A 26,719-nucleotide genomic window follows, 5' to 3' on the forward strand; every position below is an offset into this window, starting at 1 on the left:
GAAACCTTGGATAAGGGGGGACTACTATACTTTGATTCAGCTGACGTGTTTTCAAGTAGAATGTATAAAAATAATAAAAATAATATTTTTCCCCAGAACTGAACCTGCCAGTCTGAAACAATAGAAAGTGACCTTTTAATTGGAAATTAAACTTAATTTTCACATACCTTGGAGAGAATTTCCTTTAATATTCTAGTAAAAATATATGAATCTCTGTGAGAAATAAGACCATATTACATTGTGTTAAATTGTTTCTAATGATAAAAAAGTTTGTCTTTATATATGTTAGGAACAATGAAGACAAGTCTTATGTTCTTAAAAAGTGACATTTGTAATGAATTTTATTTCAGAAGAACACATAAGGCTATCGACAACTTAGAAAATGCAAATGGAAGCCTATAATACAGGTTAATTTCTATAAACATAAATTAACCTTAGGCAGCAAAAGAGCAATGTTTTTTTCTATTGGAATCATATTTAATTCAGCATCTTTGTTTTGGTAAAAAAAATTTGATTTTGTTAAAAAACAACTACTTTTTCATGTTATAGATCTTGTATATTAATGTTTTATGCTTTAAAAAAAGGCATGGAAAATAACAAGTCAATAATGGCAAAATTTCTAATCTGGGAATAGTTTACTATTTTCTTAGAAGAAGTAATATGAAATTCTGTGTGATCATAATAAATGAGATTTAAGTTATAGTTAATTTATGAATCATCTATGGTAATAAGTCAAAATTATATTTTGTGTTCATTATATTATAAATGTTTTACTTCATTGGCAGGAAAAATTGCGTATATGTATATAAAATCTTTAAGTTACTATCACTATTTATGCAATTTAAGAAGATTAATGAAGTTACAAATGCAGGCTATCTTAAACATAACTTTTAAAAAATTTAAAATTCAGTCAATATTTAATATTTACCCTTGAATATATTAAAATAATGCAAATTTTGGCATTATACAGACAAAATTCTGACAGCTTTTTATTTTTTCCTTTATGCTTATCCTTACGCACATGTATGATTCATATTATTTTCAACAAAACTCATTAAGTACCGTTTAGATCATCACAAATGAGAAGCATGTGATGTCAAATTCACTTTAGTTGATTATTATAGCATTACATATAGCACTTGAATAGTGCATTTGTTTTTTTGTATATAGGTTTGTAAAGAAACTCCCAAGATGGATTAGGAAACAAAATTTTTTAACAAGCACAGCAGATAAATGATAATTTATCATTTCAAGAGAGGACTAAATTCTCTTGCATATCACCTAGAATTACATATGCAACAGGTAAAAAGATAAAGTAGCAGTTTTGCAAGGATTTGCCATTCCTTTGCATGCATGGGTTTTCCTTTTTAAAATTTAATTTAATTTAATTTTGGCTATAAGCAATACTGAAGGTTCTTTCAGTTTCCTTACCCGCATCCCTTCAAATCGTGATAAAGCTCTTAGAGGTCTCAGAGCTCTTAATGTCCTGAGAGATTTAATGGCACCAAGTTCAGAGTAACCCAAAGCATTTGCTGTTAAACTGACCAATGAAACCTGTGCAATAAACAAATAAATAAATTGTTGTCATTTGATTTATAGTTACTATATAATATAACATGTATGATATTTGCTTATAATTATTCAGAAGATCAATGGTTGCATATTTTCAGTAAATATTCAAAAATTTTCAGGAAATATTTTCAGTTTGTTGCAAAGAAAGTAGCTTTCAAGATATTAAAAGCTAGTTGAATAAAAAAGCCCTCCAATGTCATGTAATTTATTAATTGCTCAATTAATTTATTAGTAAAGCAGTTAGTTAGAAAAACTAAATAAAAATTAATTTAAAAAAGAAAGAAATCCAGGTGTAAGAAAATGTCATGGGTTATCCATCGTTTATTTTACTAAGTTGCTGCTGAATTCAGGGCTTTGCCTATGGCTAAGTAAAATATAAAAACAGCTATTGTATCAGAAAAAGCAAGCAATCTCTACTCTGCATTAGTGTATTCAACTAATTATAATTGATACTCTCAGAAATTAATGTGCTAAGTCACATTAATCTTGCAGTTGATTTTTGGATGGCGATTCTTTGTCTTGTAATACCTGTGTTTGCACTTATCTAAAGGTTATTCCTATGTAAATAAATATAACTTAAGAGGTATTCCATCATGCAACTTCCTCAATTTTTTTCTATACTTTATAGCTTTCTATAAGGCACAGCTCCTGACATGGTGCCTGGCCCAAAATGGCCAATCAATAAATATTTACCAAATAAATAAATCAATGAATTTACTTGGTTTGTAATGAAATATGCAACGACTGAGAAATAAAAAATGTTAAGTACCTAATTCTCTAAAAATAATTCACCAAAACTCCACATCCAAACAGAGTTACAATTTATTTCATTTGAAAGTGTCTAGCATTGGACAATTTCAAATACATTGGAAACTCCTTCTGCAAAATTTTCTATTTTTAAGTGTATTAATTTGCCTTATATTTAATAAGCTTTTAACATTACTTTAGATTTACTATAATTCATTTTGTTTCTTTTTAGTGATTCACTGATCCTTATGAAATAATTAATCTAGAACACTGAAAAATAAAAGTATTATTATTTCAAAACAACAAAATGCCCTATAGAATTATTTACCTATAATATTTCAGAAATCATTATTAAAAACCAACTTGTAATAATAAAGGAAATATTCATTTTTTAAATAAAAGTTCTGATATGTAATAAGCATAATAGAGAAAAGCAAAGCTCAGGAAGTTTCAAAAGAGTTATATTACATTTAGATTTAAAATCTAGTGTGAAAAAGTATGAGGAACAGAAATATAACTTGAAATACGTGTGAAACCTCAATATTAGAAACTTTTTCTCTTTATGATGTGATAGAGCAATTCTTTTGAGGTTTCTCCCAATTCACTTGTTCATAGTAACATTATTAAGATTTTCAAATAGTTCTGGCTTTGCCTTTGTTCAGAATTAAGAAGACACAAAATATGCATGACTCTTAGCTCTAGAAATATTTTCCGTGAGAAACCTGCATAGACCTGTTAGATTATTATCTTTTGGAGATAATGCGGTTGCCTATGAAGTTTGTGATGTTTCGGACACTCATTTCTAGAGCTGAAATTATGCCAAATTGATAACATGAAATATGATGTTTAACTTTAACAAATCATGAAGGCAGCCACTTCTTTCAGGGCAAATGAAGTATTAATCATTAGGTATACAAATTCTGTGAAGGGCTGTTTGGTACATTACGGCCTTGCCACAAATCTAGTCTACATTCTAGGGAAACTTGTCACTGCATGAAGTAGCTTTCCCTACACTCTGTACACCTTACTTCCAATAATGAAGTTATAGTATATATTACATACTCTTTAATGCTATCTTTTAAAAACTTTGAGATCAAAGAGAATTTAAAAAATTGATAGGCGCTCCCGCCATCATCACTGTTTATTATGTGCCTTTAATACTGTACTTGTATATAATAGCAAAATTTACAGTCAGGAGCCAAGTAACTTACTGGCACACAACCAATCAGTGGTGGGGCTATATTCAAACTCAAGTCTCTCTGATTCACAATATAAGGAATTTAAACAACACAACTTATTTCAACACTTTCCCTACAAACTGCTATTTCTTTCCAGCTTTTTATACGAGGTAATCACCATAAATCTCATTCTGTCAAGGCTAAATCAGTACTAAATTAGCTTATTCCCACATAAACAACACTACATTCAGTGAATTTATTTAGTGTCAGTTAAATAGCATACACTGTCAATACAATGTAGTGTTCAGAGACTCACTGTTTTAGAATTAGTACATAGATAAGATAAACTACCTTGAATGGAAGACAAAGATATTGAGGATACCTACATCAACAATTAAGAAGTCCAGCCAGCACCAGGCATTGGTAAAATATGTTTGATAGCCATATGCCACCCATTTCAGAAGCATTTCCAAAATGAAAATATAAGTGAAAACCTTGTCAGCATATTCCAACATTGTCTTAATTGTCTTTCGCTGATCAATGTATACATCTTCAAATGCCTATAAAGAAAGGTTATACATTTTAGCTTTCTAAAACTATTATACTCTATAAGCTATTTTTTCTATTCACATTTTTTTCCTCAATGTGCGTGTGTGTGTGTGTGTGTGTGTGTGTGTGTGTATGTGTGTGTACATTCAATTGAAATGGGAGGGCAGGGAAACAGCAGCTATTGCTATTTTTTTTCCTCTCAGAGATCTTTTAATGAATTAAGGGAAAAGTTATACTCTCCATTGATATTATAGCTGTAAGAAAAACGTGCAAGTATCATTCTAATGAATTAATTTGACTTATTAGAAAATAGTTCTTGATGTCATATCCTGATGGTGCTACACCAACTTGAAGTGATTTATTCCTTTTTTTTTTTTTTTTTTTGCTTCCCTTTGTTGGATTTTTTTGGCCATAAAAAGGAGATTGAAAAAACAAAAAGTGAAGCTTAAATTATAATTTTTTCATAAAAGTAGAAACTGTAATTGATCATCACATTATCCAATTTTACTGCATAGTTGGGTTCATTTGTCCCCTTTTCTCCCTTCACTTTGTTGATAGTTTATATGTTTCAGAAGATAGATTGTGTGACAATAATGGTAAGATAAAATTATTTCTTGTTTAGAAAACAATATGTATTTTTCTAACATGAAACTCTCTTGATATTTTCCATCTATGTCTCATATTCGGTACAATGGTGAAAGATTATTTCTTGTCTAAAATAGCATGTAGAGAAAATTTATTTCATCAGAGAAATATTCAGGAAAATATAGCCTATATTAGAATTATAAACTTAAATTAATGAAAATTTGTGTTTCAATCAAGCAAGATATCTATTCTATCGATCGATCGACCGACCGATCTATCTGTCTATCATCTATCTCATGGCTAAGTATTCCATTTGTATCAGTATTTTTCTAAAATGCTATACATATGTTATACTGTATATTTTTGAAATTTTTTTATATAAATGTAAATTGATTCTGATGTAAAGAACACCTTCATATAAAGAGAAACCAATCCTTAGATGAATCAGTTAGGCACACTGCCCAATATTTATTGCTATCAATATTCATTGTTTGCTGAGTAGCATAAGAATAGTGACAGAATTCAAAAGGGACAGAGAAGTGATCCCTAAGAAGTTACTGATGTTTTTTGAGGAACCTCCACATTGCCTTCCATAGTGGCTGCATCAATCTGCATTCCCATCAACAGTGCATTCTCCACAGCCTCTCCAATACTTGTTATTATTTGTCTTGTTGATGATAGCCATTCTGACTGGGGTGAGGTGATATCTCACTGTTTTTTATTTGCATTTCTCTGATGATTAGTGAGGTTGAGCATTTTTTCATATGTCTATTGGCCATTTATATGTCCACTTTGGAGAAATGTCTATTTAGGTCCTCGGCCCATTTTCTAATTGGATTGTTTGTTGTTTTTTTGTTGTTGTTGAGTTGCATGAGTTCCTTATATATTTTGGATATTAGTCCCTTATTGGAGATGTTGTTTGCAAAAATCTTCTCCCATTGGGTTGGTTGCCTCTTTATGACCAAGCAATCCCTCTCATGGGTATCCACCCCAAAAATCTGAAAACATTTATCCATAAAGATATATGTACTCTGATGTTTATTGCAGCTTTATATATGGTGACCAAGACATGGAAAAAACAAAAGTGTCCTTTGATAGATGATTAGATAAAGAAGATGTGGTATATATACACAATGGAATATTATTTTGCCATAAGAAAAGATGAAATAGTGCCATTTGCGACAACATGGATAGATCTTGAGATTATTATGCTAAGTGAAATAAGTCAGACAGAAAAAGTTGAGAACCATATAATTTCACTGATATGTGGTATATAAAACTGAAAACAACAAAGGAACGAGACAAACAAATGAAGAAACAAAAAATCACAGACACAGATAATGGTTTCGTGGTTAGCAGAGGGTAAGGGGGGAGGGGGCGGGCCGATGAGGGTAAGGGGGATCAAATATATGGTGATGGAAGGAGTACTGACTCTGGGTGGTGAACACACAATGTGATATATAGATGATGCATTACAGAATTGTACACCTGAAACCTTTGTAAATTTACTAGCAATTGTTACGCCAATAAACTTTAATAATAAAAAAATTAAAAAAAAGAAGTTATTGACTGTTCATAAAGAGATAATAATAATGCCATTCAGAAATAAAATCCATCAGAAGTTATATATTTCCAATCATAGCACTTTCCATTAACTACACTGTAGTTGCCATGCTTGCTTTCTTGCTAAAATATAAGTATTAATAATTGAATATTCATATTCTTTGGTTATAATGAATGAACTGGAGGGACAAACTCTGGATTACTTAATAATAAGCAACATTTAATAAATAGCTTATTAGAAATGTATATCTATCTATCTATCTATCTATCTATCTATCTATCTATCTATCTATAGTAAAAGTAAATTCAGAAATGCATAGTTAAATATAAAGTATACAGTCTGAAAGATATGAAGTTGGGGTAATTAAAAATACACTGGAGATGGGTAGAAGGGTGAGTTAGTGGGTAGATGGGTGGGTGGGTGGAGAGATATAGAGATGTATGTGTGTTTAAGGAAGAAGTCATAGGTAGAGATAACAGTTTGGGATTTATCAAACAGTTGATGGCTGATGCTGTGGAAATGGAAATGGATGCACAATGAGGGCTCAGGGGGAAAAATACATAGGGTACTAAAACAATGCAACAGAATAAGTCATTGATATTAGACGATTCTAAAACAGTATTGTACAACTTTTGCTTAATATTCACTCACCAGAGCACCACTACTGAGGAGAATCATGAAAACAATGAAGGTCTCAAACCAGTTATGTTCAACTATTCGGAAACATGTTCTTCTCAGGTTCCACCATTGTTTTCCTCTCCCTTCTTCCACACTGACTTGACAACATTTGAATCTTTGTACACAGCCTGAAAGTATAATGTTCAAATAGGAGTAGATGAAATAACTTCTGCTGCTTCAGTAATAGCTTTTGGCATGTCCTTGATTCATTTTCTCATCACTATTGCCATCACTGTCTTGCTAGGATAACTTTCTAAGGCTGGAGTAGTAACAGCATATGCATTATCTGTGAGAAGTTGTGAAAATTATTCAGGCTCTTTAAATGATTCCCTGGCTAATAGCACCTGCTTTTTCTGACTCAACTGTTATCGTCAAAGAAAGAACTTTGAAAAGTACAAATAAATGTAAAGGAGCTTTGCCTTGTACTCTATCATCCCATGCTCTCTGATGAAACCACTCTAGAAAACGATTTCAAATGGAAATTAATAATAAACAGAAATCTTCCCTTTTAAAGAGGATGTAGAGTAATAATATACATCTCTCCCAACAATGCTGGATTTGTTACTGTTTAAGTTTTCTTGTGGTGCTCATAGAAGAGCTTATATAATCTTCAACATTCATTTAGCCCATAAAATGTGATTTGCATGGCCCTGCTTTGATTTGTCATTGCCTTCCTTACACTGCTTTTACTCATTGTAACATAAGAATTAAATCAACAGGTATATGTGAGTACCTTTGTAAGCACCATGGAAGATACAAAAAAAAGGTACAAAATATTGACCTTGCCCCCATGAACACCACATTCTGGTTTTCAAGAATAGATATGAACACAGGAACCCTCACTAAAGAACAAAAAAGGCAGGTATGCTGAAGCAAAAAAGGGAGAAAGGAAAGGGAAGGAAAGGAGAAAGGGAGGGAGAAGAAGAGGAAGAAAGACAGTAAAGATACATAAAACAGTTCAAAAGAGAAAGAAAAGAGCTTTCTTAAGAGAATATACGTGTATGATTAATTATCAGGAGAATTAAATGGATATATTCATTATAGCTGTTAAGAATAAGAAGCTCTTTTTCACTGTGGTCAGATGAAGGTAAATTGAGAAGGACTTTGAGTTATGTGTATAATTTATATGGGAAATAGATCACTAAATAGAGAGTACACAAATATACTCATCTCTTCAAGACTCATATTCCCAAGTAAATTAGATCATGGGAAATACTAATCATGGGGAAAACAAAGCTTCTGGATCTATTGTTCATACTTTACCAGGCTCAACTAGGTACTGTTCAGGTATTAGCTATTGGGTAGTGCTTATGTCCTGTTTCATCCAACAAGCATTGGAAAATGATGATTTCACTAAAAAAATACAATTCAGCATTTGGAACTCATTTAATTTTAATCATCAGAAAGTTATTTTAAAGGCAAATTCTGTGTATAAGAATTTTGACTAGTGTTTTAATTCCAACTTGTGAAATTACTATTTTATTTTTAAAATGATAAATTAGTCACTAGTTCTGATTATATTAAAATATTTTTCTCCATGTTTATGATCCCTTACACATAATGGGCAGAGATAACCAAAAACATAATAGATTTTAAATACATCAGCATATTAGAGGTAATACTTGAATTAGATCTACTACAAAGTTCTAGTCTACTATGAGTGGTGCATTTTGGATGATCAATAGCTAAAAAAACCTGCACTCTACAAATGGAAGGTTAACATCATGGTCATTTTCTTTACCTTCAGTGAAACAGGCTTCAGGTTCAAGGGCTTCCTCAGGTTCCAGTACAGGCTGTTCTTCAGCAGGCGCACCGATGTCTACAGTGCTGCCTTCTGATGAGCTAGTGCTTTCATTAAGTTTCTGTGCATGAGATGGACATAAAAAGTAAATCATTTTCATTTTGGTAACTAATAAATAGCCCAGCAAGAAAAGATTAGTACTCTGAACTGATTTTGAACTTCTTGGAATGAAGAGATTTTAGGGCAAAAGAGGGATTGAATAAGAAGAGGAAATAAAGAAATTGTCTATGTTAACTCCTTTACCGTAATTCACAATGTAAGTATGAAATCAGATTTTTATGTTATGAGGTTATACATAGCCATCAGAAACACACACTAAGCAAATCACTGTCCCCATGAATTAGAGAAGCCTCAACATTTGTTTAGGAGAAAAATCTCTAAATTTTCAAGTGGTTAGAATATTTTCTATCATTTTACTATTAATTTCTAGTTTAACTGCATTGTGATAACCCTATATGCTGTCTTCTATTTTGAATTTATTGAGATAAAAACCCCATACAGTGGCTGCTGTTTTGAATTTATTGAGGTTTACTTTGAGATCCAGTATATTGTTAATTTATATAAATATACCAAGGCCACTTGAAAATAAGAATTTTCTGTAAATATAATTTTTGAGATAATATACATTCACACCATATTTACATTTATTATTTATGTTATTCAAATCACCATGTTCTCATTTAATTTTCTGTTTTATCACAGGCTAAAAGACTGTTATTAAAACCCTCACAACCAGTATATTTTTACCAATATATTCTTATATATCTCACTGTTGAAATCAAAGATGATATAGCTCTGAGATTTTTATTTGATTGGAATAATAACACTATTACTCAAAAAGGGAAGGGGAAATTTTTCAGATGTGTGGAAAGAGTCCATTTCTACATTAGTACATGAGATATAAATTCAGATAAAATATTAAAGAAATTGGACAGATAAGAGCAAAACTTAAACATTCTTAAACAAGTATTTTATTGATTTTGAAACCAATAAGGTCAATTAATTGTTCCTTTTTTCTTCTTAAATTAAAATTTAATTTTGAAATTCACCATTCACATAATAAAAAAATTGGTTCTTGTGGTTTTTGAGATTAATAGACTTTTTAAAAAATCAATTTTAATGTTTACCAAACCATTAATCAACCTTTAATTTATTAACTTCCAAAATGAGCTAGTTCATTTGAAAATATGTATATTTTCACACATGATTCTCAATAGCTAAATTCTACACTGATTTTTATTGTCTATATATTTTGGCAGGTTGACTTAATAAGTGAGCCAGAGAATCCAGGGACCTCATCATACTTGAAGTATCCACTTTGCCTTGTATGGCAGGACATTTAATAACCACTTAATAACTATAACCTTAATGGCAAGAACATTTTTCCTTCTCAGTGTCTTTATGCAGCATTTCTTCTTTTTAAAAATGTTCTCTAATGAAGCAAATGATTTTCACCTTGAACGTGAAGTAAAGCAAATAAAATACTTAACAATATTTTTTAAGAGTAAATGATTAAGTGTTTTTTTTTTTTTTTGTACTCTGATTTGATCCTAGGGCGTTCATGCTTTTATTTTAGAATTGGTTTGTTACAGGGAGATTATTACAGAGTTTAATAGTTCAACTTATAAAACTTGATAAAAATATATTAAAAATAAATCTGGGTCAAAAGAGTACAGAATAGTAATGGATACATACATGTACACATATACATTTTTTAATTTTGAAAAAAAGCTTATTTTTTAAAGCTAGGCTAGGCATGCATTATTTTAAAGGTGAACATTTTACTACTGTTATATATGTATTTAAGATATCTGTATCTTAAACCATACATAAATGAGATGCTCTACAACCCCCAAAATATTAACATTTCATCGTGTACAGTGTGCATTAGTAAATATTTCTAATGTACACTGAGCATATTAAAAATTAAAATGACCTCTATTAAAGACTCAATAAAGCACCAATATAATATCAAAGGAAAAGACACTGTACTGAGATTTAACACTTTCACAGAGCAGTTAGAAAAGTCAAATATTAACTCATTAATTCCCATATCATCCCTAAAATCCAGATGATTTCTTTATCAATTTGAATGTTGGAAGGATAATCTTCAGTGGGTTACTCATATTTACTAAATATTAAATTATAAGAAACATAATATCTCATCACATATTGGACCAACAGAAAAATTACTGTAATGCAAATAAATTACACACAAAACAATCTGCAAAATTATAATTCCCAAGCTAGAACCAAAATTGTAAACCAAATGAATAGTTTTCATTGTTAAATTCATTTTGCTGAATTGAGCATAGAGTCTCTAGTGTTATTTTGACGTTAATTTTTAATGTTAAATAACTTATATTTAACAAATATTTAATAAGTGTCTACTGGCTAGGGGGACTGTATGATGAAAGGTTTAAGAGTTCTGTTTTGAGTCAGACAAGCTTGGGTTTGAATCACAATTACTGGTTTTATGGATTTTAGGCAATTATCCTGATTCCTTTAGCTTTAATTTCTAATTTGTAAAATGGTTCTTATTTCACATAGTTGTTATAATGATCAAACAAGATAACACATGGAAAATGCTTAACATGTGTTCACTGGATAAATAGTAACAATTTTCATAACAATATTGTATAGTTTGTAATATGTATAATTATTAATATTTGGCCTTTTCAACTACCAAAAATATTAGTGCAAACCCATCATCCAAATTAGGTCCTGAAAAATAAAATAGTCAATACAATAGAACTAGTACCTGAATTAATGGGTTTCCAATCAGATGGAAGATACAGATAAGCAAGCAATTACCATACACTGTAATAGGGTTAGTTCAGGATATCTTGAGAGCCCCACGTAACTCAGTCTAGGAAGGGCAGGTTAAAAGAAAGTGACATTTGGGACCAGAAAAATGAGTTGGGTGGGGGTGAGTCAGGTGAAGAAGAGGGGGGTAAAAGAGTATTCCAGACAGAGAGAACAAGTAAAAAGAACAGTGCTTGATAAAGCATGGGGAATCTTAGGAAACAAAAGATGAGTGTACTTAAATGGGGAAGGTTGGGGAGTACCATTACATGAGGCTAGAAAGCATTTGACAAATCCAACACCCCTTCATGATAAGAACTCCCAGTAAACTAGAAATAGAGAGAAACTTCCTCATCTTGATAAAAAATATCTACAAACAAACTACAACTAACATCATACTTAATAGTGAGAAGCTAAAAGCTTTCCCACTAAGATCAGGAAGAAGGAAAGTATGTTTCTCTGCACCACTCCTTTTCAATATCATACTGGAAGTCTTAGCTAATGCAATAAGACAGGAAAAGGAAATAAAAGGTTTTTGAGAAGGAAGAAATAAAACTGTCTTTGTTGGCAGATGACTAATTGTTTGTTTCAAAAGAACTGACAATCCTCCTGGAACTAATAAGTGATTACAGCAAGGTTGCAGGACACAAAGTTAATATACAAAATTAAATCATTTGCATATATACAAACATTTAACAAGTGGAATTTGAAATTAAATAAATAATACCATGTACATTAGCATGCCCCAAAATAACATACTGTGATATAAATCTAATATGTACAAGATCCATTTGAGGAAAACTGCAAAACACTGATGAAAGAAATCAGAGAACTAAATACATGGAGAGACCTTCTACATTTAAGGATAAAATATTGTCAAAATGTCAGTGGTTCCCAACTTGACCTATATTGATCTATAGATGAAAGCAGTTTCAATTAAAATCCCAGCAAGCCATTTTGTGGGTATTGACAAGCTGATTCTAAAATTTATGAAGAGAGACAAAACACCCAGAATAGGCAGCACAATGTTGACGGAGAACAAAATTGGAGGGCTGACACTACCTGCCTTCAAGACTTAATATAAAGGTATAGTAATCAAGACAGTATGATACTGGTGAAAGAACAGACAGATAGATCAATAGAACAGAACAGAGAGCCCAATAATAAACCTACATAAATATAGTCAACTGATCTTTGATAAAGGAGCAAAGGGTAATAGAATGGAGCAAAAATAGTCTTTTCCAACAAGTGGTGCTGGAACAATTGAACATTAACACAAGCAAAAATAATAATAATAATAATAATAATAATAATAATAAAAATAAATCTAGATACAGACTTTACACCCTCACAAGAATTAGCTCAAAATGGATCACAGATCTAATGTAAAATTGCAAAACTATAAAAGTCCTACAAGATAACATAAGAGAAAATGTAGATGATCTTGGGCAAGGCAATGACTTTAATTTAATTTAATTAACTAATTTTTTTTTTTTTTTTTAAGGAAGGCACAGCTTACAGTGGCCCATGTGAGGATCAAGCCACCAACCTTGGTGTTATTAGTACCACGCTGTAACCAACTGAGCTAACTGGCCACCCCAGACTTTTAAAGTACAATACCAAAATTGTGATCCATAAAAGAGAGAATTGATAAACTGAATGTCATTAAAATGAAAAATTTTGCTTTTGTGAAAGGCACTATCAGGAGAGTCAGAAGACAAACCACAGACTAGGGGAAAATATTTGTAAAAAACAAAGCTAATAAAAGACTGTTATCAAAATATACAATGAATTCTTAAAACTCAACAATAAGAAAACAAACAACATCATTAAAAATGGGTCGAAGACCTTGACATCTCATTAAAGAAGATATATAGCTGGCAAATAAGCATATAAAAAGATGCTCCACACCATATGCCACCAGGGAAATGCAAATTGAAACAGCAATGTGAAATGTGGTACCACTATACATGTCCAAAATTTAGAATATTACCAACCTAAGCTGGTAAGGATATGAAGCAACAGGAACTCTCATTCATTGCTGATGGGATACAAAGTGGTACAAGCACTTTGGAAGACAGTTTGGCAATTTCTTACAAAACTAAACTTTTACCAGCAATATGATACAGCTATTGCCCTCAGTATTTACCCAAATAAGTTGAAAAATATGTCTACACAGAAATTTGCATGTGGATGTTTATAGCAGCTTTATTCATAATTGCCAAAACTTGGAAGCAACCAAGATGTTGTTCAGTAGGTAAATGAATCAATAAACTTTGGTATATCCAGACAGTGGAATATTATTTAGCTCTAAAAAGAAATGAGCTATTAAGACTTCTCCACAATAAATGGGAAATGAAGGTGCTTCATTCTAGATTTCTTTTGGATTTTCTTTTATATCTATTCGAGTTTTAACTTAATACTTGTATTTCTAAGTAAGTTGCTATGGACTGAATTATGTTCCCCCAAAATTAATATGTTGAAGCCCTAATTCATAATATGACTGTTTTGGAAATAGGGTCTGTGAGGTAGTGATAAAAATTAAATGAGATCATAAGGGTGGGGTCTTATTCTGATAGGACTGGTGATGCTCTTATACGAAGAGGAAAAGACATTAGAGGTCTTTTTCCACATGCACACACCCAGAAAAGCCCATGTTAGCACAGAATGAGCAGCCAGCATCTGCAACCCAAGGACAGCACTTTCACCAGACACTGACCCTGCTAGCACCTAATCTTGGACTTTACAGTCTCCAGAAATATGAGAAAATATATTTTGGTTGTTTAAGCCACCCAGTGTATGACATATTGTATGGCAGCCTGAAAGATTAATACAATTTTAGACTAATATAATTTTAATTAGAGGGTATACATAGAATATTTCTTGTTGCGAAGTTCTGTTCCATATAAGAGAGCCAATGTGATGTAATGAAATATATACAGAACTTGTAAACAAAGGCTGTAAGTTCAATTCTCAGCTATATCCCTCATTAGTTTTATGACCTTAAGCTCCCTCAGCTAGTTTTCTTATCTGAAAAGTTAAAATAATAACACATTCCTTTTTATTATAAGTATGAAATTAAATGATGTTCCATAATTTCTCAGATCATTCATTCATTTATTCACCACCATCTAACAATTATCCAGTAATAAAGATGAGAAAATTCACACATATATTACATTATTCTTCAATTTATCAGTCATCTCCCTGGGATTAAATCTTTGATTTCTCAGTAGCATAAAATTATATGATGGCAAAAAAGTATTGATGGAAAATATATAATAATAAATACAGGCAATATAATACATGTATATACATATAAATTCATACCTACCTACAACTACAAATCTTACCTCTTTGCTTTCTTCCAGATCTGATTCACTACTGAAGTCCTCTGTGTTTAAATTTTCGAAATCAGACTCTCCTACAGCAATTGGTACAGTCACAGTAAGACTGGGATTGTTTATGAATGACATGTAGTCACTTTCATCAACAATGTATTTTTCAACACTGCTGCCAGTTCCTATTCCACTTGTGGTTCCATTTACATCTTTAATATAGTCAAGATCTTTCCCAATTTCTGTTGTATGATTGGACATACAACTGTCTTTCTTATTGTTTAGATCATCAAGTGGTTTAATTTCATCTAAAATCTTTTGTTTTCTTACGAAGGATTGTTGAATAAATTCATATATTTTTCTCTTCACATAAGCTATTCCCTTGTGCATCCTATCCACAGCAATTTGGAGATTGTTCATTTCGTTATCATCATCAGTGGCTGCAAGGTTGTCTGCACTGAATGAGCTTAGAAGCAAGGCCAGAAAGAGGTTCAGGACCTTAAAAATAATACAAACATGTTTATAATTTTACTCCAATATAAAGAAGAGCAGATTGAAATCAGTTATTCCTCTAAGTGTAGAAGAAACTATGAGTTCTAACAACTAGATGAGAAAGAAACACCCGAGCATAGTGATTAGAATTTGTGATCTGGCTCAATAGCTACTTCACTATAGATTCTTGGGCAAATATATGATTTCTGTTGGTCCCAAGTTCTTCCACTTATAAAATGAAGAATGTGAATGAGCTGACCTAAAGTTTAACTAAGTTTAAAAAAGTGTGATTAGAAGAAAACAGATTGATGTATGTGCTATACAAGAGTTACAGACTTAGAAATCATTAGTGTTTGTAATTATGAATTTAGATACATTCTATAGTTTATTTTTTGATAAACAGATATACTGAATTGAATATTAATTGAAAAATGATAATTATGACCCAGAATGAGAATTAGGGGCTTAACATAGGCATTGAAATTTGTTTTCCAAACCTATCATGTTTTTCATACCCCACTGTTGACTAATTAGAACTATTTATAAATAATCCCTAATATTTCCCTAAGCCTGGCATATTAATGTACATATCTTTTGGAATATATTATACATTTCTGTACTATAAAGAGCAATTTATTTTCCAAACTTAAGAGAGAAGAATAGATCAGTTACTCCAGTTGGGTAATCTCAGGCTTTATTAGCCAACCCTTGTTTAACTGAGAGCCATCAGAGAGTTGACTACTCCAGGTTGGCTGATGCATCTGTCATATTACATAGAGAGACTGAATGCCATTGCCATGAAGGGGTAAGGAAATGGTAAAATCACTATGAACACTTAAAGATGCCACTTTTTAGTCCTGTACTGGCAAGTAAGATTGGGCTTTCTCTAAATTGTTTTCAGACTTCTCTTTCATTTCTAAATGTTTCCAACATATCCTATTAGGCCTGTCTTCAATACAATATTCTATTGTCATTCAAATAAAATGTGATGAAATGATTGACAAAGTGGTGGTGAATATAAATGCTGTTGGGTCTCTGCTATATTGCTGTGTTGTCAAAATGAGACTATAAGCATATACAAGGTAAGAAACTTTTTAAATTATTAATTACAGTTTTTGTATTGGATCATATTGGATAATATGCTCATCATTCTATCATGTTCATAATCTATTTCTGAAATACATATCTTAAATGGGTACACACCACCAGGTTCCCAATGACCATGACCATCATGAAGACAGTAAGGCACATGGCTTGACCGGCGACCTCCATGCAGTCCCACATGGTCTCTATCCACTCTCCACACAGCACGCGGAACACAATCAGGAAAGAGTGGAAGAAGTCATTCATGTGCCAGCGTGGGAGCTTACAGTCTTGGGCAATCTTGCAGACACAATCTTTGTAGCTCTTACCAAACAGCTGCATGCCGACCACGGCAAAAATGAAGACGATGATGGCCAACACCAAGGTGAGGTTACCCAGAGCCCCCACTGAATTGCCAATGATCTTTATCAGCATATTTAATGTTGGCCAAGATTTTGCCAACTTGAAAACTCGAAGCTAGAAAATAAAAAAATTAATATTATTATTGTGATCTTTAAAAGTATCACATATATTGTTGTTTATCAAGAAATGATAATTAATATTGAAACTGTTGCAACATCTGCCCTGCCCTTAAAACCCCTCAGGCTCATGGCTAATTTCACACCCTCTAGCATGAATCTGGTTCTTCCATGTATTAACCATGTAGATCATTTTCCCTGGGAGTAAAATTTTAATGATAACTTGGGGTCCAACTGGACTTAATTTGTTTTGTGAAGGTTCCAAGGCATCCATGTCTGACACTTATATTAACATCTGAATGGAAATGATCTCTGCTAACATACTATTTACCAATAGTATGCAAAGTAAATCTTATGTGAACCCTGCTATAAGTGGAGAAAAGTGTCTATTATTCATTAATGCTCCTTTGGGGCATTGACATAGCTAGATATGCCTGCATTTAAAATTTTGGAATATTTCCCATAATTATAATTCCTTCCCTGATTTGCAAGAACATATATGGGAATCAATGGGCATGTTAAGTAATCCTAGAGATTTCTCTTCTCTGATTTTGGGAAGGAGCGTATTTTCAGATGTAGAATTAGGAAAAGTTTCTGGATGTACATCTTGTATCTGGTCGTCATTTACCACTACAAAGGGCTATTATATTTTCAAGTTACTACTAAAATGTGATACATTTTCATTAAAAATATTTTCGTAGATCCAGAAATATTAACTATAGTCATCTCTAGAAACAATAGTCAGAATGGTAACTGAGAAATATAGTAAGCTTTACATGACTATGCCTTTTGCAATAAAGGTTTTTGAAATAAGTGGGGATAATTTTACCCATTTACGAACAGGTTTTGGCAATGTGAATGTTGCACAAAAACTTAAAATGCTCATGGTTGTGTGGTCAAACCTATGACAGTGCTATGCAAAAACCCTGATTGTGGACATGTTGTTTTGCTGTTGTTGTTTTTTTACCAATCGAAATGAACGAAGTACTGATAATCCTTCCACATTGGAGAGGCCAAGTTCTACCAGGCTAAGCGTCACAATGAAACCATCAAAGATATTCCAGCCTTCTTGGAAATAATAGTAAGGATCCATGGCAATAACTTTCAGAAACATTTCTGCTGTAAAGATCCCAGTGAAAACCTAAGATCAAAACAAAATTACTCTAATTCCATCAGATAATGATAAAAGTAGAATGACACAGTATTTGCTCTTGGAACGAAATGTTTATCCTATTTTCCCCATAATGATTCTATCACTAGCTTACATTTGTACAGTAATGTATAGTTGATGAAAGGCTCTCAAACAGATTATTTCATTTTATCCTCACAGGACTTTATCATGTGGCTAATATAGGTACTATAATTATTAATTTACTGATGAGGAAAGAGGACTTCACATGGGTTCAATGACTTGTCTGATATCATACAACTTGAATATGGCAGACTAGGATTTGAGTGCAAATCGATTTTAAATCAGTGTTCTTCCCATTATATAGAACTGCCTTTCCTCCGGACTTTATACAGCACAGGTACTGAGGAGACTTTGCCCACGAACTGTTTTGTTTATCTATAAGCTTATTCTCATTTCTCTCAAATCAGATAGTTATTACACACGTGTATTATTATTATATGTGCATTACTATTATCAATTTGTTATGCACAAGAAAAAATAAATTTACTTCCACAGTATAAACACTAGAGCTTTAAAAATATAAATACTATAATGCAGGATGTTTTATAAGTTTTGCTTTTTACCATCAAAATTCCTAAACCTCAAAACAAATACTACAGAAAATGCATGTATTACTTTAGAGACCTCTTTCTTTCAGCAAATAAAAGCTAATATTCCAAGTTGAGTTAACTGACATTTTAATAATTTATGTTTTTTAAGCAAAGAAGAGAAAGAAGTGGCAACCTTCACCAAAAATGGCCTTGCTAATCATATAATACAGAAAATGTACTGGAGATTTTCAATATTTTATAGTTTTGATATAGAATAGTTGGAGAAAACAATCCATGTCCTACCTAGATCTTGGAAGCGAAAAGCTGGAGACATTTTTGAGATGTTAAATTATTGCTTATAGTGATGATGACTAAGCAAAATAAAAAAGGTTTACAATTTTATTTTAACCTTCTACAAGTAGGGGAACTGTGATAATGTCATTTCAAAAAGTGTGTCCTTCAACTGGTTCTGCATATTGACAAAGTTATAAATACCAGTATTGACTATTGCTCTCTTTCTCAGTTTTTGCTTTTACATTAAGAGCTATTATTGTTGGCAAAAAGTATGATGTAGCCAGCTCAATATAATTCCCATCTTTTGGGAACCAGGAGGCAGGAAGTGTAGTAGAAAGACTCCTATAAGCTATTAAATGTAAATAGTGTCTCAAACAAAAATTTTGAAGACTGAACACATTTACCTTCCAATATGCTTACCAAGTTTCCTACTGTAAGAACATGATTGAACTGATCCGTCATTGGATAGTGTTCCATGGCCATGAAAAGAGTATTTAAGACAATACAGATGGTGATGGCCAGGTCAACAAATGGGTCCATAACAACAAGGTTGACAATATGTTTCACTTTTAACCAATATGGTGAACAGTCCCAGATTAAGAATATGTTGGCAAATTTATACCAACATGGTGGGCATTTCTGCCTGGATTCTTCAAGCTCTATATTAAAAAAATAAGAACCACCAAAAGATATATTTTATACACATATATACTTATTTATTTCAGATCCACTAGACTTCTTCTCAGTAATCAACACTTTCCATTTGCTACAAAGTCAACCTCTTTTGTATTTGAAAACAAACAAACTGTATTTACTCTTTAGACTCCCAAAGATATTTCTTCAGAAATACACACAAAACCGAGATAGCAAAGAATAGATTTTTTCTTAAATGCATTGATAATATGGCTCAGCACTTGGCCGTAAGTGAATGATCTTTTAAATGAAGTCTCAGTAGAAACAAGGGGTGGGGAAGTGCAGATACTGTGTGTGATTCTGTGTTCATGTCTGGCTAAGTTATCATCCTCAGGTTATAAGAGATAGGGGAGGGATCAACTTGAGCCAAGAATCACCTTTTTAATTTGTTTTTATTTTGCAAAAATAACCGACTCTTCTCCTCCAATCTTGAGAGTATTTAGGTTGATGTTGGAAGTCCTAAGCTAAAAGGAACAGAACAGGATCACTATGACTAGTGGGATTAGAAACCCCTAATAGAAAAGCTCATTCTGCATTTTCAAGGACTTGCCACAGACAGGAAAACATTCATTAGAATTCCAATATCACTGAATTTAAGTAACTTTAAAAGCTCCTGGAATATATGAGTAGGTATAATGAAACAATCTCTTAAATAAGGCCTTTTATACTCTTTTTAGAATATACTGTTTCCAACTCACAAAGACAGGTATTTGCTTCAAAAAAGATAAGTTTAATAAAAATAACTGAAATGGAAATGGAATTTATTACAAACCTTCTACTGTATTTGTTAAAATGCTGGCTATACTCATTGCTCTTTGCCTTTGGGAAGGATCTTCTAGAAAGTCCATGGAAACATGGAAAGAACTTGACCTTCTTTTCCTCATTTCAGTTTCAGTGGTTGTCCCCTGTAAAGAAAATGCTAATGTATTAAATAATGAACTTGAGTAATATGATAAGCAAACAACTAAATGTGACACAGTGAATTTCATGAAACACATGCATCATGCACTTTCATATTTAATTGGTGATGGCAGATATTGCTGACTTATTGTATCATTAACCTGGAATATCCAAACTGTCAACCATATAGCCATACAGCAAAAACTGAGTTTTTTTAACCTTCTTTCTGATTTCATAATTTTCTGAGATGATGTAATTTGGATATAGTTGATGAATTTCTTGAAAGACACATTATCCTTAATTTAGGAACGAATAGTAGAAAACTAACAAGTTGAAATGTCATATTAATGGTCAAGGCATTTTATTTTGAGAAGGTAGCCACTTATTTTTAAAGAAATACAAATGATTACAACACATGTAGCTGCCATCTCATTTTCTGGACACAAGACATAGATGGTCATTGACAACACAAACTGTATGTTAAAAAGAAACACACACACACATGCTGCATGGACAACAGTTTCATCCAGGGTACCAAAGCAATAAGTCATCTAATTCTGACTTAGTCATGCCTCAACATGCTGATATACTTCCAGGTGAGTGAACAGTCTAGTAAGAGGCAGCGTGTGTTTAGAAACTCCTCATCTGGGTATACATCAGAAACACATATCATATCTTTGTACACAGACAATTCTTTTACCTGTCTGTATTTATAATTTGTTTCTCTTCATTTAGATATTTAGATTAGTTTTGAGAAGACCTATATCAGCATTTTTTTTGTTTTTAGTTAGACAAATATGAGCACTAGAAATTTTAAGATAACAATGAAGCTCTATCTAGTTAGGCACAGTGTTCCTGAAAATCTTCTAAACTAAAGCAAGGATATATTGAAGAATCTGTTGGAAAGATTTATTATACACCCTTTACACTTAAATATTGACATCATTCATTTACTTTTACACCAGGGCTTTGGATGTCCTGCTATCTAAGTTCAGCATGGGTATATAGCAAATTCTCCAACAGGCAGTAATTTATTTTTGTGTCTAATTTATCCTTTGCATGTTTAATAAGTAAATGCATCCGGGTTTTATGCAAGAGAGTATTGAGGCTTTAAGTTTTAGTTGGTTAGTTTATTAAAGGTATTACAAGATGCAGTTGCATTCATAGCTTGACCATCCAGGACTCATTCTCAAGGGGTTCCATTCTGTAGAAACACCGGCTGGTGCAGCAATAATGGGCCAGCCATGCCTGAACTATTTAAAACTTCCTTACATTGTCATCAGTAGCTGGCTTATCTATTATCACCTCTGGCAGAAGCTGTCCAACAGGCGATGTAGGAACCGAAGGTCCACCAACCAAGGAAACCACACCATTGCAGTCCACAGTGCTGTGCATCTTCCCATTTGCTGGAAACATTGCCAGCATCCGGGACGACCTACTGGTCTGACTTAGGTTACTGTTGCGTCGCTCTCCATGTCGTCGGGGCACAAACAAGGAATCTCTCCGGCTCTCATTATCCTCAAAGGTGCTGTGCTCATCATCAGCAAAGTCATTTTCTGATCCCACATCCTTTGCTCGCCCTCTAAAGCTGAAAAGGCTCGTTCTGCTATTTCTCCTTGGAGAAAATAGGGAGCCACGGATGCTCAACAAAGACTAACAGTTTGAAACAAAAAAAAAAAAAAAAAGGAAAAGCATATTAATATAGCCATTTTACATGTATTTTGCAAGATTAAGTTGAAGGAGATTTCAGCATTCATAACAGAATGTAATTTATCCCTTTTGATCAACACTCACTCTATGTGCATTCGATTAAGTTAAATTAGTTTTAAAAGAGAGGTTTGCAGCCTGTGAGATTAATGAATAGGGAGATAGATCACAACTAAAAGATATCGAAAAACAAAACCCTGAACCACCGTTTTTCAAGTTCAAAAGTAAACATCCTTAATACATTACTATAGACATTGTAAACAATTGATAAACAGCAGCATGGCCATAATAAGGCCACATTTTTCTTTGCTCTTTCTTTCCAAGGAATTTCAGCGCTCTTCACAATTGTTTTAGTCCATCTTTCTAAAATCACTTAAATTAATTATTATATCTGTTTCATCTATAAGGAACAGTGTTGTTAGAACTTGAAATTAAGAGTGATGAGCTTTTCAATTAAGCGCACCATGACTAATATTTTCAGAAACACACGTGACTGTTAAAAAGTTAGGGGGTAAAACAAAACAAAACAAACCAACATGAAATCACCAAAAAGATGTAATGGGATCAATTAGTCCCATTACCATTTTTTAAATTTAAATTAAAAATTTTTTTCATTTAAAAGGCTGAGGACCAGATAGATTTAATGTCATTAGTTACAAGTACCAGCAGACAGTGTCAGGATGAGAATCCAATCTCCTGTCTTTCAACCTATAACTGTTGTCTCAACTATACCAACCCATTAATTTACAAATATGTGGAGTAAAATATTCTCATAACTATGTGAAGAAAGAACAGGTTTAAATATGATAAACACAGCAGTCAATTCAGTTGATGAACATTCATAAGTCTGATTGAATTCTCCCCCTGTCTTTAGGATTCTAATCTTCATCCATGCGTCATTGAACTCAGTGGAACCGTACCTGGTGTGGGGAGGAGTACCTCTTTTCATATGTCAAGCGATTCCCTTCGATAGAGAAGCGAAACCCTTTCCTCCTGATGCTGTCTTCAGATTCAGATTTATGGAACTCATCCTCATCTTTCTCTTCCCCACCAGACTGCTCTTTCTGTTTTCTTTTCTTTCTCCGATTTCTTCTTTCCTTAGCACTTTTAGAACTCAATTTGGAGGCTTCAGATGAGCTGTCTGAGAGCCCGCCTGCTGCACTGTGTTCTCTGGAATGTTCTGAGGCAGTTATAGTTGCTGCCTGCTACATGGAGGAGAAATGGTTTTAGCACGGCACTAGAGAAGATTTTTATCTTTTTATAAAATGGCTCAACTATTTGCATGGCATTTTAAAAATACATTTAGCTGACTTAAGCTGATCTTACATAGAAAAAGCTCTGCAAGTGTAAGAAAGATATTTTTTCTTTTCACCAATTGAAGCCTTTCAGAGTTAATTTGGTTTTCTCTGTATTAACATTGATTGCGTATTACGCTTTACAGACAACATATTCAAAAGGATCCATCAGGCATTAACAAAAATAGAAAATTGTGCTACTTTTTGGGATTTGATATACTCAAAAATTGGAATTTAATTAACACTGTCTTTTTTCCTCTGGAGAAGAAACTGGGACATGGAAGAAAAGCTGATGAGGTACGTAAGGGCAAATCCAAACGTATAAGGAATGAGGTAAAGAGCTGAAGTCCTCTTGCCAGTTATTGAAACTTGACTGTCCAATACTCTCAAAATATTATCAATCAAAATTATGGAAGGTGATAAAATTCCTTCCTCTCCCATCCATAATACTCTATCTAGCAGACTGGAGAAGGGAGGGTCAGTAGTTTCTGCTAAGCAAGACAAGGCGTTCAGTTCTCCAAATACCATCCCCAGCTTCTTCAGCTCGGCACTGTTTGGTGCTCGTCACATGGACAGGGGATGGAAACAACGTTTCTGATCACAGCTTCTACTGGTATTAAGTTGTCAATTTATTATTATTATTATTGTCCACAGAGTACCCTCAAATACAGTGTCTCTTGCAAATAAATTAATATTCTCCAAACAACTTCAGTAAAGACAATGGGTTTGTATGGTAAACTATTAGAGTTAAGAAAAATGGAAGTGAGAGGAGAGGCATTTTATTGTACTATGCATACAAACACCTCACTATAAGAAAAAGTAATCCTTAGGTTACTTGATCTCTATAAAATTGATAACTTTCATATGCCTCTTGGACATTGCTATATCAGAGAACACTGTATTATTTGATGACTTTCTTATTTATATAAGAAAGGCAACTGAGCAACCACATTAAAGCCAATGTATTTTTGGTTAAAGAAAGGAATAGACTACCTTCTAAGAACCAGGTGAACTTTTTAAATATAATAATCAACCTTTTTTTTTTAGTAAGAAAAGATAATTTCTTAGGATTTTCTCCTAATGCCAGTATATTCGTTCAATAAAGTTTTTCACTTGAGACGATCCCCAAATCACATTTTCCTTTTTATTAATAGCATGAGAGAGTTCTATTGTGGTCAATAGCTTAAACATCTTAGAATAATTAAACTTAATGATCTATAAATGATCAAAATGTGGAAATCTTTACTAGTCCCCCATACTATCAACTTCTCTCAAGTACAAACAATTATCTGTCTCTCACTTTCTCTCCAGTATTTTGTAACAACCAAAACAATAAAAAAGGAAAATACCATGAGATAGGACATATTTGACTTGATGAATTTACCTGAGCTGCCTCCTGTTGCTTTTTAAGCTGTTCAAGCATCTGCTGAAATTCAGCCTCTTTCTGTTCTGCTTCTTCCATGGTGGCCTGATTCTGTTCCTCATAGGCCATGGCCACCACAGCCAGGATCAAATTTATCAGATAGAATGAACCCAAGAAAATGACGAGCACAAAAAATATCATGTATGTTTTGCCAGCAGCACGTAATGTCTGGAAGCAAGAACACATCAGAATTAGTTTTTCAATATTATTTATCTAACAGGTAGCTTCAACTTTCAACTTACTTGTTTATCTTATAGGACCCTATTATAAACAATAATTATGATGTCACACCCCCGACTACTTCTTGGTTTGTTTTTTTAACCTTCTCCCCTAACTCATAAATTTACGTTCTTATTTCTAGTTGGGAATTCTTAAATTTACCAAGAATAAAAGAGAGTAAAGTAGAATACCATGAGATTTCCATCAAAGACCTGAGTTTTGATGAAAGTCAAGGAAGAAACCAAAGTCATCTTTCTATACCTGCTAATTTATTTTCATTACCTGCCACCTGAGAGATAACACTTGAGGGGTTAGATGGGGAAAAGATGTGTCTTCTGTCTGGGAAGACTTGTGCCTGGGAAGAGTGGGAAGTAGGTTTTTGAGAGAATCACTGTCCCTGGCATGACTATGCTTAATATGTGTTGGAATTAATAGGATAAAGGACCTTAAATCTCCTGATTTCAAGTTCAGCTTTTTCCGCTATATTATGCTGTGGTCTGAATTTCATAACTAAGTTGGTTTCCTTACATACTTCTACTTAAATGCAGCGTGTGTCTCTGCAGGTTCTTACCAGTTGGTAAAGATTTTCCCAGAAGTCCTGAGTCATCAGTCGAAAGAGGGACAAAAAAGCCCAACTGAAGGTATCAAAGCTTGTGTAGCCATAATTGGGATTTCTACCAGCTTTCACACACATATATCCTTCTGGACATTGGCTGTAAATAGGGGGAAAAAAGTATTGCAAGAAGTCCTGTTTATTCTGGTAGCATGCTATACTTATAACATTGTCTACTCAGGATGATTTGCTATTTCAAGAAATAGAAGTATGATAAATATGTAAGTAATACATTTCCAACTTTGACTTAACATAATTTTACAAACTACTTGATGTCATCATTAAAATATTGAATAGCATTTCTAATAATATTTTACAAATCTATTTTCTGTTGACAATTAGCATTTTAACATATCTTGTTCATTATTCCTACTACAGAGCCTCCAGAGACGAGTCTTGGCTCACATACACTCATCTAAGAAAAACAGCATTAGAGCTAAAGTTACTTCTAGTTTTAGAAAACATAAATGCTTGCATAATATATAAATAATCTATCACTTTATAAGTAACCTTAATTATAGCAAATTAGTATAAATAAAGTTAGCTGGCTATTATCTGCTAGTTTTCACAAAAAAATGGAGTAAAAATTGTGTGCGTTCATACACACATACAAAAACACACACAAATTATTGGCTTACCCTGCATCAGAGCTATTTCCACATAGTAGTGCATCTAAAACACCCTCCAGAAAATAATGATATCCTGTTTAGAAAAAAGAAAGTCATATGATGAAATTCACATTACCTTGTAAAAGTACAAGAAAATCAGGTCCTACTTTTAGAATTCATTGAGTAATTTAAATGCATTAAATGCTTCAAAGACACAGGTATTTGCCCCTTCTCCCTCCAAACACTAGATATGATATTAAGAGGATTAAACACTGAATAATACAAAGCATTTGTTGTTTGTAAATATAAAATTAGTGATGACAACAAGTATTAAAATAATATTTTAAAAAGTATCAGTGTTTTTCTACCACCCT

The 26,719-nt window shown here is 32.7% G+C and overlaps 1 protein-coding gene across 10 annotated transcripts in view; it reads right to left on the reverse strand.

The window, feature by feature from the left end:
* Positions 1-26,719, reverse strand: part of SCN1A (sodium voltage-gated channel alpha subunit 1) — a 131,402-nt gene that overhangs the window by 23,452 nt on the left and 81,231 nt on the right. For 5 of the 10 annotated variants that reach the window (XM_074337321.1, XM_074337326.1, XM_074337357.1 and 2 more), the window contains 14 exons: positions 26,376-26,439; positions 25,696-25,837; positions 24,867-25,073; positions 23,108-23,392; positions 21,753-22,133; positions 20,353-20,485; positions 19,308-19,546; positions 17,839-18,012; positions 16,513-16,869; positions 14,833-15,315; positions 8,615-8,735; positions 6,847-7,001; positions 3,884-4,057; positions 1,432-1,554 (listed from right to left, as the gene is read on the reverse strand). In XM_074337321.1, the coding sequence (XP_074193422.1) occupies positions 1,432-1,554; positions 3,884-4,057; positions 6,847-7,001; positions 8,615-8,735; positions 14,833-15,315; positions 16,513-16,869; positions 17,839-18,012; positions 19,308-19,546; positions 20,353-20,485; positions 21,753-22,133; positions 23,108-23,392; positions 24,867-25,073; positions 25,696-25,837; positions 26,376-26,439 (3,038 nt within the window). The remainder of the gene's footprint in view (positions 1-1,431; positions 1,555-3,883; positions 4,058-6,846; positions 7,002-8,614; positions 8,736-14,832; positions 15,316-16,512; positions 16,870-17,838; positions 18,013-19,307; positions 19,547-20,352; positions 20,486-21,752; positions 22,134-23,107; positions 23,393-24,866; positions 25,074-25,695; positions 25,838-26,375; positions 26,440-26,719) is intronic. The other 5 variants (XM_074337352.1, XM_074337349.1, XM_074337338.1 and 2 more) reach the window with 5 other exon arrangements.

The sequence above is a fragment of the Rhinolophus sinicus genome, linkage group LG01 (assembly GCF_036562045.2).
Source record: "Rhinolophus sinicus isolate RSC01 linkage group LG01, ASM3656204v1, whole genome shotgun sequence".
NCBI lineage: Eukaryota > Metazoa > Chordata > Mammalia > Chiroptera > Rhinolophidae > Rhinolophus > Rhinolophus sinicus.